Raw genomic sequence first — 19,020 nt, forward strand, 5'->3', positions numbered from 1 at the left:
ATTTCCATTTGTTTTTATAAATGTCTTTGTAGGACTTAGGAACTGCTAATTATGGAATATAAGATATACATTAGTTTGAGGAACATCTGAAAATTAGGTCAAATGACACAGACTGTCACACAATTTTAAGACAAATGTTTTTACCTATTTGACCTAGTCTGGCAATCCCTATTTGGGCAGAAATCTTCATTTGCAGGTCATGATTGGAAGCAGGGACAGAAAAAAATTGCCACCTTTTTTGTATTATGTTACCAAGACATCAAACCTACAAAGTTCAAAGCATTATTTCTCAAGTTGAAGGCCTGGATAGACCTCAGCTTCTCAGTTCTGACACTTTATCATAGTGGAGAAGGAAGAAGATTGCTTAAGAACACTGATGTTGGTGTCAGAAAGACCTGGGTTTGAACCCTGACTTTACTAGTTACTTAGGTCACTTTAGGCAACTCACGTTTTCTAAATCTTGTTTCCTCATCTATAAATGCTGAAAATAGTACCCACCTCATAGGTCTGTGGAGAGGATTAAATGGGATAATCTATACAAAGAAAGAGCTTGCATAATAGTGCCTAGTAATAGTGAGATTATACCTGTATTCTGATTATAATCTCATAAATTTAGTTGTCTCAGAGTTCTTTTGCAAAACAGATAAAGATATAAAGTATAAGTAAGCAAAATAAGTGAACATACACTGAAATTTTACAAGATGCTGGTGATATGGAGAGACCCAAGACATGGGCCCCTAAAAGAAATTATTGATAGAAACAGGATACATATACATCAAAAGGTAACATAGGATCATCTGTGCAAAGTGCTATATGGCAGTGTTTTAGGAATTCTAGAAGCTGTCATGGATTAGAAATACCATGGTGGACACTTCAGACAAGGAAAACAGATCTTAGCAAAAGCTACTCCTATCATAGGGCCTTGATAAATATTTGTGGGATCCAGGATCCCTGTAGTGATAAAGAAACTACATGGATTATGTAGGGGAGTGAGAAGACATATGACTGGAAAAATAAAAAAGAACCAAATTGTGGACCATATTGAGCTTGTACTATACACAGTGGAGGAGCCCTTCAGATTTTTAATCGTGTTGAGAAAAGAGTGTTAGCAGTGTGTGGGGGATAGAATGGAAAGAGAAACCAGTGCTAGAAGGACTACTTAGTATCAACCATTGCAGTGGTTAAAGCAAGAGGTGAGGGAAGGCATGCATTAGAATGGCGGCGGTCAGAGTGGATGGGAAGGAAAAGGTCCTGACATAGTGTTACACGGAGTAATAAATAGGATGTGGAAGATGGGTTAGAATTGGCAAATCTCTGCATGTAAGTCTGGATTACTAAACATAGTGAGAGCAATTCAAATCTCTCTTTAAGAATCGAATAAAATATTTAGAAATAAGTTACTGTTGTACTTGAGGTGAACACAAATGGCATTTCAAAGATGCTCGAGATACCTTGTTGGAAACAGGCGACAACTTCACCATTGTCTCCAACATGTTCTTGCCTTCTTTGAAGATGTCATGTTCATAATTCTGAATGTCTGAACCATCTATTATCCTTGTATGCTCTTATGTGTGAGGAACCATAAGGTGGGAACAAAATCCAGTCTTAATTCTAGAAATAACCATGCAATGAAAAAGTTTTCAGTCTTTGTTCTTACCATACTTGTTCTTGGTATTCTGTTTACCATTCAATGTACTATTATGGCTTCTCCTTAAAACTCACATCCCCTAATGCAAGCCTGAGCAAACAGGACTGAGAACACACCGCCTGAGAAGGGAGTGCTTGGGGTCTCAAGACTTACTCTGTTTTTCTCCATCTTTGACACTTGGTTTGAAGAACCAAAAAGGATACAGCTGTTAGGAAGTAAGTTACCCAAACACAGTGACCAAACAGTGGATTAATTCTTCCAATGGGAAAGAAATACATTATTTCTATGAAACAGATTAGACTTTAAGTAGCTTAGATAACATGATTATATTCTCTCTACAAATAAATACACAGGACCTAAGAAACCCTTTATAGATCCAAGTGTTTTCCTCTCCACTTTTCCATCCCCAAACCCGCCTTGCAAGACATGGCCAGCTTATTTGGAGTTAATTAAATCAAGACCTTCGTTTTATAGACAAGGAAACCAAGCCCAGAGACATTGAGTGCTAGGCCACTGCTGTCTTACAGGTCTGAAAAATCCTTTACTGAAAATTCTCTTAATCTATTAATGTATAGGTTTTGTTGCTGTAACCCTCTCCCCAAGAGGAGTGAATATAAATGATGCAGAGTTTGGATGGCTACCTTAATATGAACCTAAAGTTGAAACCAATACAAACCTCTCTCAATAAATGCAAAGCAAAGAGAATAATCAGTCTTTCTTTGGCTTGTTAAATAAGATAAAACGTGTTCTGCTAAAACCATTTAACAGAAATATTGTGAAAGGTTTCCCCTAAAGCATTTTTCTATTTGATTTGAAAACTATTCCATAGCTTATTACCCAACAAATCAGTAATCCTTTAGCTAATGCAGAGATAAATGGGCAGTCAGAAAACATAATCACCTGGTGTATGCAGCTGAGTATTTACGTTTTTCCTACTGAACAAAGATAAGAAAAATGCAGGTGACTTTAATGTGTAAAAACTACCTTTTAGTGCTAGCGCTAGAGGGAAAAAGAAATTACTGGCTCAAGCCAATCCTGTACTTGATAACTAAGCTGTATAGTCCATAGCTTGGCTTCAGCCCTGTTTTGAATCTCTTTTTGGACTTTTCTTGAGTGGACTGTTTAGGGCTGCTTCAGTAGTGCAGTTGTTGCATTTTTAAGCATAGTCTAGAAGGTTTTAAAATGTTTCTGGTCCTTTTTTTTTTTTTTTCTTTTCCACTTTATGTTGCTTAAAGCTTTATGGCCAGGTTTTCTCATCCTCAGCATTACTGACATTTGAAGCTGGATACTTCTTTGTGGTGGGGGCTGTCCTGTTCCTTGTAGGATGGTTACAGCATCCCTTGCCTCGTCTCCCTTAGATGCCAATAGCATTTCCCCCACCGTGATAACCAAAAGTGTTTTCAGACATTGCCAAGTGTCTCCTAGAGAGCAAAATTACTCTCTGTTGAGAACTGCAGTGTTATGGTATTTGCACAAAAACTGACAAGCCAATGGGAATATACCCATTCTATTGGTAGTTGTAAAAAATTAATCCAGTTATAGCAGCTGTATTTCTGGAAATTTTTTCCATATTAACACTTGCTTTCTGAGGTGGTATCTTTTTTTTTCCTCCCAGTGCATTTCACTGAAAAATCGCCGATTAATTCACTTAAATTGAAGACTAAGCCAATCATGTCATTTGGGTAATAGTTGACCAACTCTGCCCCTTTCTCTGTCAGGGAAAGCCTCTAATTTAGTAAGCAATACTGTATCCTTTTGTCAAGTACATTACCACTCCTATTAGCAGTAGAGCAATTGAGACAGAGCAAGGTTAAAAGGTCACCAAGCTATTACATGGTAGAGTTAAGTTATGAATTGTAGCCTGTCTGGTTTAGAGTCTTCACTTTACTAGTCTCCATAACAGCAATTCTTCCAGTGTGGTCCATGGGGCCCTGGGAGTCTCCCCTGAAAGGGCAGACTATTTTCACAGTAACACACACTTTATTTGCCATTTCATTATGTCAACATTTGCACTGATAGTACAAAAGCAAAGATGAGTAAAACTGTTGGCATCTTAGTATACAGTAGTTAACTGTATTCACTGCCATGCACTTAAAATGTTTGAAGAAGCAAAAAAATTATTAATTACATTAAATTTCAACCCTTAAATACATGTGGTCTTTCTCATGTCACTGTGACAATATGAGAAGATGCATAATCCACTTACATCACATATAGCATTTGATAGTTGTCTCAAAAAAAAGTGTGTATAAGATTAAACAGTGAATTAACCCCCTTTTTTTCATGGAATACCGTGAGAGATAAACTCTGGTTTTCAGCCTTGGGTATTTGGTGATGTTTTCCCAAAATGACTGAAGTAAACGTAGCACTTTAAGGAAAACAACTTAAAGTATTTGTTGCCAATTGATAAAATATAGGTTTCAAGCAAAAATTAGCATTTTTGAAGACTTATATCTGCCACTGTGAGCTTGACAAATGTGACTCTTTTCTATTATGAACTATGTCAACATTTGAAAGATCTGTATAACTCAGTGAACCAGTATTTTCCAAATGACTAATGCATGATAATAGAAAATCATGCATGGGTAAAAGATACATTCAAAGTGCAAGATAGACTAACAGATTTCAGTGTAACAATCAAAAGTTCATTGATAACAGTTTTGGATTCCACATTGCAATACTAAAATCTTTAAAAAGCTAAATTGTCAAATGTTGGTGTAGTATCAACAAAAGGAAATCTATAATTACCTGAACTTAAGTTTCTGGAGGACCATTAACCTTCTGCAAGCTCACAGGGAAGACTGTAGCACTTCTCTTTCCCTGAGATCCTCCAGAAAGGAAGAAGAAAAGATAATCCTTGGGGGTAGGGTAGAAACCTATTGTGTGATGATCACAAGTATGTAACAATGCTTTATATAACTCTAATATATATAATCCACACAAACCCCCTAAAATGGCACTAATAAGGGAATAGACTCAAAGAAGTTAAGTCAGCTAGCCACTGTCACAGCTATTAGAGCACTGGAGCTAGGATTTGAACCCAGATTTGTCTGTATGTAAAGCTGATTCTCTTCGTAATAGTACTGAGACACAAGAGGCGGCTACAAAATACTCTGATACTCCTTCCTAGACCAGAGTTTCAAGGTTTGTTATCATTTGTAGCATGATACTGGATCCTCACAGTGCCTGCCTTTCATTCAGGTGCCAGGAAACATCTGCCTGAATGAATGGGTGTAATTTACCTGCACATTTTACATGCTTCTCAAGGTGTGTGATTAACTCATAATCCATCCATGACTTTCACCCGTAATCCTCCTTGTGGCAATTGCTTTGCTTGTGAGAAAATTAAGTAGACATATCTAGCTTTATGCATGGTTTTCTCTCTCTGAACTCTAACATTAAAGCTCAGCTTCAGGAATTATTCAGTTTCTACTACATTTGCCATTCTGATTGGGAACCACCAGCATTCAGGTACTCACCTGGAACAAGGCATTTTGTTCCAAGGGTTCTTCACTTAAAAGCAAGCACCCTAGCAATAGTTCATAATGGAACTTTTTAACATTCTCAGAATGTTTGGCATAGCTGTGAACACACCTTGAGCAATCAATAACTATTACAGATAATGATGCCCTTAAGACCAGGACATTTAGCTTTCCCATTCAAAGGGGGTGAAATATGCACTCTTACTATAGTGTACTTTTGGTTCCTTCTGCCATGTATCCTTATCCTTAATAAAAGATGTCAATTTCATATAGTTTTCTCTTGAGTTCTGACTGTTTTATTGTACCCTAGCCCTTTTAACAATATCAAACTTGCAACTGAATACCATTTAGCATTCATCCATTTTTTCCAGTGGTGTTCAATATAGGCCATCTTAGTCCTCCTATTTGTATGACAAAAATTGATTTTTTTCACCGATATCTGTGGTACATCTGGCAGCTTTCCATGTACTCAGTTCTTATCTGATGTAGCCCAGAATGACTGCCTGAAGGGATGCCAAAAGCCTGATTAAGATTCCAGATTTTTAGCTACTGTATTATCAATCCATTTGTTCATTTCAGTTTTACTTTCCCTTGTCATCTGTAGCTTACAGTTGAGTGGCCTAAACATGTTTTGCATATATTCCAATATTTAAGAATTTGGGAAATACGGTCCTAGGATTTAGAGTTAATACCACCTTCCACTTATATAATACTTACAAAATCTTCAGTGTTTCTGAAAAAGAAAAAGGAACATGAACATGTATTGAAGCAGGAACTTGTAGTAGATTTTCTATGTGTTATCTTATTGTCACAACACACACACAGGTTATATCCTTCCCAGTTTACTGATGAGGAAACACAGGGGTCAAACTGGTAGATACCTATCCAAGGTAACAGAAGCTGTGAAGTGGTACAGCTGGGATCTAAAACATGTCAACTTCACCATAGATAGGTCATACCTGCCACGGCCTGTATGACCACATCCAGGGGTGATGACATCATTTTCACAGGGTTGTTGAGAGCTAAAACTACAAAGTACTACAAACTATTATTTAAAATATAAATACATACTATATATGCATATGTGTGTATATATAATTCCTTGGGGAAACATTTCAGAATACCGTCCTAACCTTTAAACAATGCACTCATTTTCTGTAAACTAATATACAGACAACTGGTTGGTCCCTAAAAATAGCTGTCAGGTGACAGAGATTGGCTGAGCAAGAATAGGAGTATCTTCAGAATAGAAGCCAGAGAGGTTTTTGCTTCCCCAACACATTGTTGCACCATTCCCTGTTCCAGGACCTTCCTACTTCTCTGTAAAACTCTGGCCCAAAGCAGCTCCTCTACATTAGTCACAAGTTTCCATTAATCAGGGTAGCCTGTGCTGGACCTACAGCAGAAGTCATTTCAGGTTATTCTCTTCTGTTACAGGCTTTCAACATGTAGTCAGTCCACTCACCCAAATCTAGCAGGGAATCAATGCCTTGTAATACGGAAGCATCTAGAAATTCTTCTTAACAGTGTTCAGAGAACAATGTGAAACCCTGGGGCCTTTTCCCAGAATTCGGGTGGTGGGAATGCTGTCCTGGTGACTAAGGCTGTTAGGTAAGCAGACAGTTGGCAAGATTCAGGAAGCTTCATTTGAGGACAGAATTTAGGGGGAGCATTTGAATTTACTGGCTTAATTACTTAAGGGAACATTTATAAAAGAAATTGTCATTCTACAGTTATTACCTTTTAACTTTTATTCCTAAAGAGAACAATAGCAACAAAATATGTTACTTGGTAAATGTAATTCATAACCAGACTGATAACTAGAAAAAATTTTTGTTACTTTGCTCTGTGAATTAGTTTAAATATATTTGTAATTGAAATTTACTACTGTTATTGGCTGAAATAAAAGAAAGATAATAAAGGATAACAGAGACAACTAACACCCAATTTAAGTTTATTTCTAAGTGCCATCTCTTTTAGAGAAAAGGCAAATTAAGAAAAGTTTAGAGAGAGGTACTAGTATGTTTATGAACTTGTATAGATGATAAGCAAAACAGACTTTAGTATGTAGAATTTCAGAATCAACAGGTTGCCAGCATCCATGTTTTTGAAGATTTGCTTAAGAACACAACCAAAAATGGAATAGGCAGTCTCTAATTATAAGCAGAAGGCTACAAAATCATTTTAGCTGCATAATACAGTTCTAGTTCTAAAGTCAACACGTAAGAGGAAAATTCCTTAGGAAGATACAACATTGAAAACCATTGTATCATGTAATATGAAATGCAATAATTAATTTTTCCTCCAGTAATAAAAAGATCACTGTTTCGTTGGTTTATAAAAATACATCTTTATCAGCAAATGTGGCAAAATGTTAAGAATTGGTGAATATTGGTAAAAAGTATATATCTATTGTACAATTCTTTCAACTTTTCTTTGAGATTGAAAATTTTTAAAACAACAAATTATCTTTTAAACACCTAGTAATCACTAGACCGGCACTCTTTGTGGTGAGAAAATGAAAAATGTTAGAGACTAGACTAGTAAAAGAAGCAGATTCACATTTCTATCTTTTTCTTCAGGCCAAAGAGTCATAGAGTGGAGTGGGCAGAATGGAACTCACTTTTGAAAGCCTAGTGCTTTGTCCAGTCTTACTACAAGCCAGACAGGAAGGTTATAGAAAATGTTTCTGGATCAGTCTTGTCTGAGTCATATGAAATTGTGGTTTCAGCCAAGATGATATTAGGAATTGAGAGACATGGGACAAAACTTTTAAGATTGTAAAAACATTTTGACTCTAATGGGAAACATGGGTAGAATTGTAACGACACTTGATTGAATTTTAAAAGATGTCTGTATAAGATCTTAAATTAGGAAAAAAATTATGTCCTAAGCAATTAAAGGCATAGGAGGCATCTTTTTAGGATGATGGAAATATCCTCTCTCCTGATTGTGATAGTAGTTATGTGACTATTTAACGAAAGCCATAAATTATAGATTTAGAAAACAGTCAATGTTATTGTGTATGACACCTTAATAAAGGTGATTATAAAAATAAACAAATCCTAAGCATCTAAAAAAAAAAAAAAAAAAAAAACTAAGTGAACCGTTCAGAACCACACCATTCTATTTTGGAGACACTTCAAAAGAAATGACCTCATTCTTAATTTTGTTTAAAGAAGAATATAACATGATTTGAATATATTTAGATAGGATATTTTAGTGCCTGCTAGCACTTGAAGCCAGAGTTCAGTGTGCGCATTCTAACACTGTTCTTCCCCTTCTTTAGCCCCAGCATGAGACCAGATGTAAGCTCTCCTCCATCCAGCTCCTCAACAGCAACAACAGGACCACCTCCGAAACTCTGCCTGGTGTGCTCTGATGAAGCATCAGGATGTCATTATGGAGTCTTAACTTGTGGAAGCTGTAAAGTTTTCTTCAAAAGAGCAGTGGAAGGTAGTGTGTGTTTTGAAGAGTTTTATTTTTCCTCTACTTGGTTTTCATTTCTCAGGGTGGATTTTGAAATTTCCATTATATGCAAAGCCCATGAAGGCTAAATATCAGTTAAGAGGGGAGAGGAGGGTGGCTTCTAGGTCCTCTAATGTGCAGTAAATTATTTAAAACAACAACACAAAAAGATCTAGAATGAAATAGAAAAGTATAAGTTGATGCCTGGGAGTTTGGTCAGGGAGCATAAGGTAACACTATAAGAAAGTACTATCATATGAAATGATGGTATTAAGTTTGGGCATAACATAATGTTCATTGCGTTAGAAATATGGGCTTTAACTTCCATAAGCTAATAGATTTCAAAGTCAACACCTATACTGGCCTGGCAAAAATGTAAGACACAGTGAGAACTGCGACAGGAAAAAAAAAGACATTCATTTCATTTCTTATTCATTTTTTTTCTATTAAGCCAGGGCACTGTGCTAAGTGGTATAAATACCAATAAGACCTGATCCTTACCCTCTGGGAAGTCACACTCCACTGAAGTGAAAGATGAGTTAACAGTGACAAGGTGCAGAGATTATAATTCAGAGGAGGGAGAGAGAAACTCGGCCTGAGGAGGTCAGGAAAGGTATTTTAGAGAAAGTGATTTCACTATATAAATGTTGTATTAATATAAATCTTACTTTGTTATGGATTCAGACTGCTGACAGGGCAACAGCATTATCTTCCTAAAGGAGAAATTCATTCCACAGCAAACCTATTAGAAGAGAGTCTAAAATTTCCTAATATTACCAGTGACTCCTCTTGGAAAAAAAATAGTCATATAATTTAGTTATTTCTAAAGTTTGAAAGCAGTGTGGCCTAAAGGTGTGATTATATTAATTTTTAAAGAAACATATTTATTATTCATTCATTGTATGAGGATTATTATTTGTCTCATGTTGTGGTTTGCATATCCATGAGAGTTAGATGAGTCATTTTCTTTTGTTTTACTTTTTAATACATTAGCAAATTATAAAATTACTCATATTACACCACAGAGGTTACAAGGATGCCAGCTTTGGCCAGTGTAGTAGTCCCACCTATTGATTAGAGTCAAAAGTAAAGCCCAGCCCTGCCTAGTGCAATGCTCCTAATAAAGTGGATGTTATTTAACACATACGCAAAAGACGGAAGCATCTTCGTGTCCTCACTTTACTACTCGCTTTCTTAACTGCCTAAGTATTTCCATGATATAAATGCAGTGATAATAGTAAGACAGTCCCTGACTTAACGATTTTTCAACTTTTATGATGGTGGGAAAGTGATATGCATTCAGTATGCTCCTTGACTTACAGTGGGGTTGCCTCCAGGTAAACCCATTGTGAATTGAAAATATCTTAAATCGAAAAATGCACTATTAACTTATAATGGGTTTATCTGGATGTAACTGTCTTAAAGAGCATCCGTACTGTATGTAATAAATACTGACAAACTGATTTTTGAAGGTGAATTTCACAATGAAGCCTTAAATATGGCTATTAAAAATGTTTACTTTCCTCCATTTGAATTAAAATTGTTCTTTAAAACAGTACAAATTCAGATGCTTATAGAGACCAACTATGTGTCATTTTGGCTAAATGTAATACAGTTGTGGGGAGGAGGGCACGTGTTAGTATTAGAGAGTGCACACATGCCCTACCTAAAAGCATCCAAGTGCAATTAGAACAGAAAACAAAGCTAAACATACCTCCCTTATAGAAGACCAGTTCAGGCCATATACCCTCTGTGCTTAATCCCTGCTTTAAAATTAAATTCCTATACTGTTTTTAGGTAAAATTTAATTGACTATTAGCTATACTATTAAATGTTTGTTATTTAAGTATTTAAGTGAAGTATGATGGTGAGATTACATGATTAATAAGAAAGGTTAAATTGTAGAGTATGTTAAGTTTTTGCTCTGTTTCTTCCTTTATTTGGATTTTAATGTTCTCAAAAAGCCCTTTACAGCTCTAAAATTCTGCAGTCCTTTGATAACCTAACTCAGCAATTCTTCTGTTTTTCTATCCAGACACAATAGAAATATGCCTTAAAGCCCAGATACATATTTTAGAACACTTTCTTAAACAATTATAAAGATGCAACTTGTATTATTTACATCATACACTTAGGACTCCATTCTTAATACCTGCTAGAATTATAGGTTATCCCTCAAAATTGGCATAGTATAATATGGTTATTAGCAAGTTGTTGCACTTTATTTGGAGCTTTGCACTAGGCAGGGGTGGGCTTTACTTTTGCCTCTAATCAACAGGTGGGACTACTACACTAGCCAAAGCTGGCATCCTTGCGGTCTCTGTGGAGTAACGTGAGTAGTGTTATAATTTACATCCCCCATAACAAATGATCCAAGAGAGTATGTGATCAATGCAGCATAACTACTCTCTTTTATTACCTGATTTCACACGTAACATGCCATCACTTCTGCCGTATTTTATTGGCCACATAGACCAATCCTGGTGAAGGACGAAAAGGGACTACACAAGACCATGCATTCAAGGAGGCAGAGATCACTGGGGGCCATCTTGGGAGGCTGGCTACCACACCTACCATAAATAGAAAACCAGAATTACTTGCCAAAAATAGATTTTAACCACACAAATAAATACCATGTAAACAAAATAATGTCACAAAATTTCAGCTGACTTGAAGACTCATCTTTCTATTAGATAGAAAGGGAACTTACCAAGTAGTAGAAGACATAGGAACTCCAAAATAAGATGTCTCATTGTCTTATCAGAAGGGTTGTCAGGAAAATGGGCTGGGCACTGTGGCTCACACCTATTATCCCAGCAGTTTGGGAGGCCAAGATGGGAGGATTGCTTGAGACCTGGAGTTTGAGACCAGCCGGAGCAATATAACAATATCCTGTCTATACAGGAAAAAAAAAAAAAATTATCCAGGCATCGTGCCTGTAGTCTCAGCTACTCAGGAAGCTAAAGCAGGAGATTCAGGCTGCAGTGAGCTATGACACACCACTGTACTCCAGCCTAGGCGACATAGCAAGGACTTGTCTAAAAATAAACAAACAAATAAATGAGTCAAGGAATGAATGAATGGATTGACAGGAAATGACTATTAGCTGTACGTGGCCATGTGTTGTGAAATAGTGAATACTAGTTAAAACTCCTCATTTTATAGATAAGAAACAGATAGATAGACGTGTCCAACTTCATGCTAATAACCACAAAGGGCTATTTTTATCTTATGAAGGTACAGTGCCTCTGATCCTATAGCTCAGAGTCTTAACTGCACAAAAGACATACCTGGGGCCGGGCATGGTGGCTCACACCTATAATCCCAGCACTTTGGGAGGCCGAGGTGGGTGGATCACAAGGTCAGGAGATCGAGACCATCCTGGCTAACACAGTGAAACCGTCTCTACTAAAAATACAAAAAATTAGCCGGGCGTGGTGGCGGGCGCCTGTAGTCCCAGCTACTCGGGAGGCTGAGGCAGGAGAATGGCATGAACCCAGGAGGTGGAGCTTGCAGTGAGCCAAGATGACGCCACTGCACTCCAGTCTGGGAGACACAGTGAGACTCCATCCCCAAAAAAAAAAAAAAGACATACCTGGGATACAGAAATCAATATTGGCATAATGTGCACATCCTGACATTTCAGTTGGATATAAACAAAACTTTGGAATTTTTCATTATAAGTGGGTGATTTTTTTTCTATTTTTTTCTTCTGGTAACTGTGGGACAATGATTTAGAGATTCCTTATAAGGTATAACTTTTTTGTATTATAACTGCTTCAACAATGGATGTATCCATTGATCCTACTTTTGCTTTATAGGAGATAGAATTGGGTTAGTGCTTCCATTTTGCATCCAAGTAAAGAAGCTGGGAAACTTATAGAGTACAAAAAGAAATTGAAACAGCTGGTACAGATATTTGGCATTGGAGAGCAGCTCTGAACAAAGGTGAATTATAGTCCAGTCGTCAATTTTGTGGCCTATTCTTTACAAAGAATTGAACCTGATACAGTTAACCATCTTCCCCAAACTATTATGTGTTTAAAACACAATCTGTCAGCCAGGCACGGTGGCTCATGCTTGTAATCCTAGCACATTGGGAAGCTGAGGCGGGTGGATCATGAGGTCATGAGATCGAGACAATCCTGGCTAACATGGTGAAACCTTGTCTCTACTAAAAATACAAAAAGTAGCCAGGCATGGTGGTACGCACCTGTAATCCCAGCTACTTCAGGAGGCTGAGGCAGGAGAATCGCTTGAACCCGGGAGGCAGAGGTTGCAGTGAGCTGAGATCATGCCACTAAACTACTACACTCCCAGCCTGGGCGACAGAGCAAGACTCCATCTCAAAAAAAAAAAAAAAAACCCACAATCTATCAAACTGTTTAAAACACAGTTTGTCAAAAAAGTAGTTACCCTTGTTGGGTACTGGCTGGAATTGGGCAGAAAGGGGGCTTGTTGGGGTACTGTTCTGTTTCTTGATCTGTTAACCTGATTACATAAAGGTTCTTGGTTTGTAAAAATTTATTAAGTGGTTCACTGATGATTTGTGTACTTTTTTAAATATGTGAATACTGCAGTAAGGTTTTTTATTGCACTGTTTTCAGTTTGTTGAACAGAAAAAGGGAGACTCTTTTTGTTGTTGTTTGATCTCTCGACCTCATAATGGCAATGTGGGCAAGAACACTTCCCTAATCAATACCTGTGGGTGCCTTGGTTACATTCCACCGGAAACAAAAACAGATAGAGGCTCTCCATAAAAAATATCTTTGAAGACCTGTGAAACTTTAATAGTGCCTTTTATTCCATATAGGACAGCACAATTACCTATGTGCTGGAAGGAATGATTGCATCATCGATAAAATTCGAAGAAAAAACTGCCCAGCATGCCGCTATCGAAAATGTCTTCAGGCTGGAATGAACCTGGAAGGTAATGTAAATATCTGAAAGCAATTGTTTGTCTCTGTAGCTTATAAAAATTTATCATTTTACATTTGAAGATACAAGGAAGCAGATGTAATAATGTAGTCAGTTCAGTATATATATGCTTGACTAGCATAATGTTACTGCCCAATAAAAATGGGAACTTTTTTTCATGAGTGTGTCATATTCTGTTTATCCACTAGTTCTTACACACACTGAATTCAGTACAGCCAGACTATATACGAAGAAAGGAAATTATGTAATAATGAAACTTATACAACATGCAGCAACTTGATTATTCTTACTCCTTTTTTCAACCTCAAAACTATTCCCTAAGGTTGGGAATGTTTCTGTTTCATACATATTTACATGTCCATTTTTCTGTTTGCCTTTTAAAAGCACACCTTTTACTTGGAGATCTATGTTTTATTACAGATCTTCAAAGGGGGTGTGGGGAAAAAAATCCTCAAGGAAGAACTGGATGGGTTTTGTTTTGGTTTTCAAGTAAAGAAGAAACCTGGGCCGGGCGCAGTGGCTCACACCTGTAATCCCAGCACTTTGGGAGACCAAGGCAGGCAGATCATGAGGTCAAGAGATCGAGACCATCCTGGCTAACATGGTGAAACCTTGTCTCTACTAAAAATACAAAAATTAGCTGGGCATGGTGGCGTGCACCTGTAATCCCGGCTACTCAGGAGGCTGAGGCAGGAGAATTGCTTGAACCCGGGAGGCAGAGGTTGCAGTGAGCCGAGATCATGTCATTGCACTCCAGCTTGGCGACAGAGCAAGACTCTGTCCCAGGGGGAGAAAAAAAAAAAGAAACCTGAAACTAGTTATAAGTTCGAGTTTCATATCCCTGTTTATATAACAAGTTGTATAATTAACACTGATCTCAGCATTAAAAAATTTTCCTCTGAAAAAAGTTTGGAATTCTGCTGTGGTTGAAATTGCAAGTTCTGTGAAGGTAGTGTGATCTAATAACACATATGCTTAGTATTTATTGTGAGATTAGCACTTTTATTCAACAAATACACACCAGCGAGGCAGTAACTAGATATAAAATGAGTAAAATGGTGCCTGTATTCAAGCAGTTTACTGGCTAGTTAGGTTGCAGAATCAGTCACAAAATAGCATGGCACACCATAGAGAGCATAAGGCCACAGGAACAAGAGGAAGGTCACCTAGTTCCTTGGAAGTCAAGGAAGAAGTAACATTGAATTTTAAATCTACCAGCTGAGTAGGAATTAGATAGATGAAAAATAAGGGCAGAGACATGATCAGATTTGTATTTTACAAAGACTGATCTTACATGGAGAGACCAATTAAATGAATATGGCAGTCCTCCAGATAACAGACGGCAGGCAGTACTGAGAGAGAATGGAAACCATGTGGTTTTTATGATTATGATGATTATTGTTATTTTAGAGACAGAGTCTAACTCTTGTCACCCAGGCTGGAGTGCAGTGGCATGAACATGGCTCACTGCAGCCTTGAACTCCTAAGACTCAAGCCATCTTCCCACCCCATAGGGTTACAGATGTACACTACCACACCCAGCTGATTATTTTTTTAATTTTTTTTTTAGTTTTTTGTAGAGACAAAGGAGTCTTGCTATGTTGCCCAGGCTGGTGTCTAACTCCTGGCCTTAAGTGATCCTCCCAATGTGGCCTCCCAAAGTGCTGGGATTACAGGTGTGAGCCACTGCAACTGACCTATGTGGTTCTTTTGATAGGAGAGACTAATTGTTGGTGCTATCTAGCACACACTGTGTATGTACATCTTGGTAAACAGAAAATAGATTTATGGGTATGACTATGAAGAGTCTAATTCCCCAAACCACACACACAACTCTATCTAGGTTTGCCCAGGCTATTTAAACTTAACTGCAGAGTGTCAGCATGTTAAACATTGATTTACATAAAATGATAACTGCCCACTTTCTTGTAAATGTTATAAAAACTGCAGAGATTAACTAAAAAATGCACACGGAAGTTTGCTTTCAGTTCCCCAAGGGTAGTTTATTTTTGTTATAAACACAGTATTCCCCACTTTCTTAGATACCAGATCTCTGTCCAGATTTTACCAGTTTCATCTTGCTGCTTTCTAATCTCCTATGTATGTAATATACTTTGACCATTTAAATATATATTAAGACACTTGAGTTTTTAGTGCCCTTTGGGTTATTTTCTCTGGTCCCAATTTTCTCTAATATTCATTTTTTCATTTTAGCTATTTTATATTTAGAAATAGATTTTGAATGAAGCTCAAAGGACAAACCCAAATAAAATTTTGTTGTACCTCTAATATATTGTGGTTGCTTACCCAGTAACATTTTTAGATGCTTTTCTGAATACATGTGAAGTTTAAGGTCTTTGGAGCTTTAAGCATATAATGTTTTTCTCGGCAATTTCTCCCTATCCAAACTACAAGGAACTTCTTTCATCAAAACAAAAAAGATACATCAACTACAAAGTAATGATTTTGATGGACTAGGCTATGAAATTTGTCTGTTTTTTCCTCCCTCTTACAGTTTAATAGCAATTGCAGTGCCCTTTGCCCTTACTGCACTAGAAGACGACCCAAGGCAGTGACTGACATCTGATTTTTCTATTAATTATGCCATCACTGTCATTTCCAGTTGAATCTTTTGTTGGACATCAGAAATTTTTCTTACATGAATAAAATTTAAGCATACAATTTAGGCTGCAGTTTCTCAAAATATTGTATTAAAAATAACCAATTATATGCTCTTATAAATTGTCAGTATAACATATCCAGTTAGTGTAGAAATTGGCATTTGTTAAAAACTACTACATGTTAGTCTTTGACACAACTACTACATGTTAGTCTTTGACACACATTCTTCTACTTTTTGGACCCTCATATTATTAAAAACACCTTTGAGTAGGGCCATGATTTACTTTATATCCATTTTTATACTACGTAGTAGAAGAAAATTCTAGCTTGTTATTTCATACTATGATATGTACTGTGTGGCACATATCATATAGTTGATCCAGTTCTACTTGTAGATGAATTGAAAGAACGGCTTAAAAAAGTTCTTAGGGTTTGTGTGTGTGGTTTTACTGTAAAAGTATCATTTTTGTATTAAACTAACCCCAGTATACATAAAATCTGTATTTGGCCTGGCATGTATGTTTGCCAGGAATCTTTGGCAGACCCTAATACTTACAATATAGATGAGCCATGTGTTTCACACCTTTTTTTTTTTTTTTTACAACCTTCAGAAATATTCTCTTGTTCATCAGAGTGCTTCCCCTAAGCCAGGAAGTTTCGATGATAGCCCCAGAGTAACTTTACCCAAGTCTCTTCATAAATGTAACTTAGGACTGCAAGTGGTGTATTTTTATACTCTTGCCCCATACCAAGTAAATCTCACGATTTATTTTAAGGGAGTGGCCTTCACTGCTTCAAGTGTCTAGCATTTAAGAACGGATAAGATTTTTAATGGTGATCCTAATTTTTTTTTTAACTTGCTTGTTTTCTCTTGTAACTAAGTGTTTTTATTCATTTCATTTTGAGGTATATTGTAATCAATCCAAAGTATGGCTTTGTTTTTAGTATAAACAGTCAAATGAAACTTACAGTCTTAGGGCATTATCAGATTTATTACCAAATATTATTTAACTAATTTTTTTAAGTTAATGAACCCAATCTAGTAGTTTCTCTCTTATTTTCAACTTATATTTTAGATTCTGGGGGTACATGTACAGGTTTGTTACTAAGATACATTGTATGATGCTGGTATTTGGAGTACGATTGAACTTTTCATCCAGGAAGTAAGCACAGTACCTAACAGGTGCTTTTTAACGTGTGCCTCCCTTCCTCTATCCCCTCTCTTTTATTTCCCAGTGTCTGTGCCCATCTTTATGTCTAGGTGTACTCCATGTTTAGCTCCCATTTATAAATGAGAACCCAGTATTTGGTTTTCTGCATTAGTTCATGTAGGATACTGGCCGCCTGCTACATCCATGTTGCTGCAAAGAACATGATTTCATTCTTTTTGTGTCTATATAGTATTCCATGGCATATAAATACCACATTTTCTTTATCCAGTGCACTGTTGATGGGCACCTGGGTTGGTTCCATGTCTTTGCTATTGCAAACCGTGCTGCAGTGAACATATGGGTACATGTGTCTTTTTGATAGAATGAATTATTTCTCTTTGGATGTATGCCCAGCAATAGGATTGCTAGGTTGAATGGTAGTTAAACTCTTAATTCTTTGAAAAATCTCCAAACTTCTTTCCACAGTGGTGTCATTGTGGTTTTGACTTGCAGTTCTCTGATGATTAACAATCAGCATTTTTTCATATGTTTGTTGGCCACATGTATGTCTTTTTTTTTTTTTTTTTTTTTTTTTTTTTTTTTTTTTTTGAGAAGTGTCTGCTCATGTCCTTTGCCCATTTTTAATGGAGTTGTTTTTGCTTGTTAATTTAAGTTCCATATAAACTCTGGATATTAGGGCTTTGTCAGATGCATAGTTAGCAAATATTTTCTCCCATTCTGTAGATTGTCTGTGATAGTTTCTCTTGCTTTGCAGAAACTCTTTAGTTTAATTAGGTCCCATTGTCAATTTTTGTTTTTGTTGCAGTTGCTTTTGGGGATTAGTCATAAATTCTTTCCCAAGGCCAGTGTCGAGAAGGTTATTTCCTAGGTTTTCTTCTAGGATTTTCATAGTTTGAGGTCTTACATTTACATCTTTAATCCACCTTACTAATTTTTGTATGGCAATAGGTAGGGGTCCAGTTTCATTCTTCTGCACATGGATAGCCAGTTATCCCAGCACCATTAATGTAATAGGGAGTCGTTTTCCTATGGCTTATTTTTATCAACTTTGTGTAGATTAGATGGCTGTAGGTTTGTGTCTTTATTTCTGGACTCTATTCTGTACCATTGTGTGTGTTTTTTGTACTGGTACCATGCTGTTTCGGTTACTGTAGCCTGTAGTATAGTTTGATTTGGGGTAATGTGATGTTGCCAGCTTCATTCTTTTTGCTTAGGATTGCTTTGGCCATTTGGGGCATTTTTTGGTTCCATATGAATTTTAGAATGCTTTTTGCTAGTTCTGTAAAAAATGACATTGTAGTTTGATAGGAATAGTACTGAATCTATAAATTGCTTTGGGTAGTATGACCATTTTAACTATACTGATTCTACCAGTCCATGAGCATGGAATGTTATTCCATTTGTTTGTGTCATCTCTGATTTCTTTCAGCAGTGTTTTGTAGTTCTCCTTGTAAAAATCTTAAACTAACTTAGATGCATTCCTAGGTATTTTACTCTTTTTTGACTGTTATAAATGGGATTGCATTCCTGATTTGGCTCTCAGCTTGAATATTACTGGTGTATAGAAATGCTACTGATTTTTGTACATTGATTTTAAATCCTGAACCTTTACCAAAGTTGTTTATCAGCTCCAGGAGCCTTTTGGCAGAGTCTTCAGGGTTTTCTAGGTATAGAATAGTAAGTGAAAAGA

At 36.7% G+C, this 19,020-nt stretch overlaps 1 protein-coding gene and 1 long non-coding RNA gene across 8 annotated transcripts in view; one reads left to right on the top strand and one right to left on the bottom strand.

Annotated features, from left to right (window-relative positions):
- The window catches only part of LOC139363751 (uncharacterized), a 54,275-nt gene extending 49,107 nt beyond the window's left edge, over positions 1-5,168 (bottom strand). Inside the window, exons 1-3 of one of the 2 annotated variants that reach the window (XR_011624623.1) lie at positions 5,128-5,148; positions 4,397-4,476; positions 1,802-1,853 (exon numbers count right to left, since the gene is read on the bottom strand). This is a non-coding gene — a long non-coding RNA (uncharacterized lncRNA). Of the gene's footprint in view, positions 1-1,801; positions 1,854-4,396; positions 4,477-5,127 lie in introns of both variants that reach the window. The other variant, XR_011624624.1, reaches the window with a different exon arrangement.
- The window catches only part of LOC105466957 (nuclear receptor subfamily 3 group C member 1), a 454,549-nt gene that overhangs the window by 410,273 nt on the left and 25,256 nt on the right, over positions 1-19,020 (top strand). For 5 of the 6 annotated variants that reach the window (XM_011716170.3, XM_011716169.3, XM_011716172.3 and 2 more), the window contains 2 exons: positions 8,420-8,589; positions 13,412-13,528. In XM_011716170.3, coding sequence (XP_011714472.1) covers positions 8,420-8,589; positions 13,412-13,528 — 287 coding nt within the window. The remainder of the gene's footprint in view (positions 1-8,419; positions 8,590-13,411; positions 13,529-19,020) is intronic. The other variant, XM_011716173.3, reaches the window with a different exon arrangement.

The sequence above is a fragment of the Macaca nemestrina genome, chromosome 6, assembly GCF_043159975.1.
Source record: "Macaca nemestrina isolate mMacNem1 chromosome 6, mMacNem.hap1, whole genome shotgun sequence".
Lineage (NCBI taxonomy): Eukaryota > Metazoa > Chordata > Mammalia > Primates > Cercopithecidae > Macaca > Macaca nemestrina.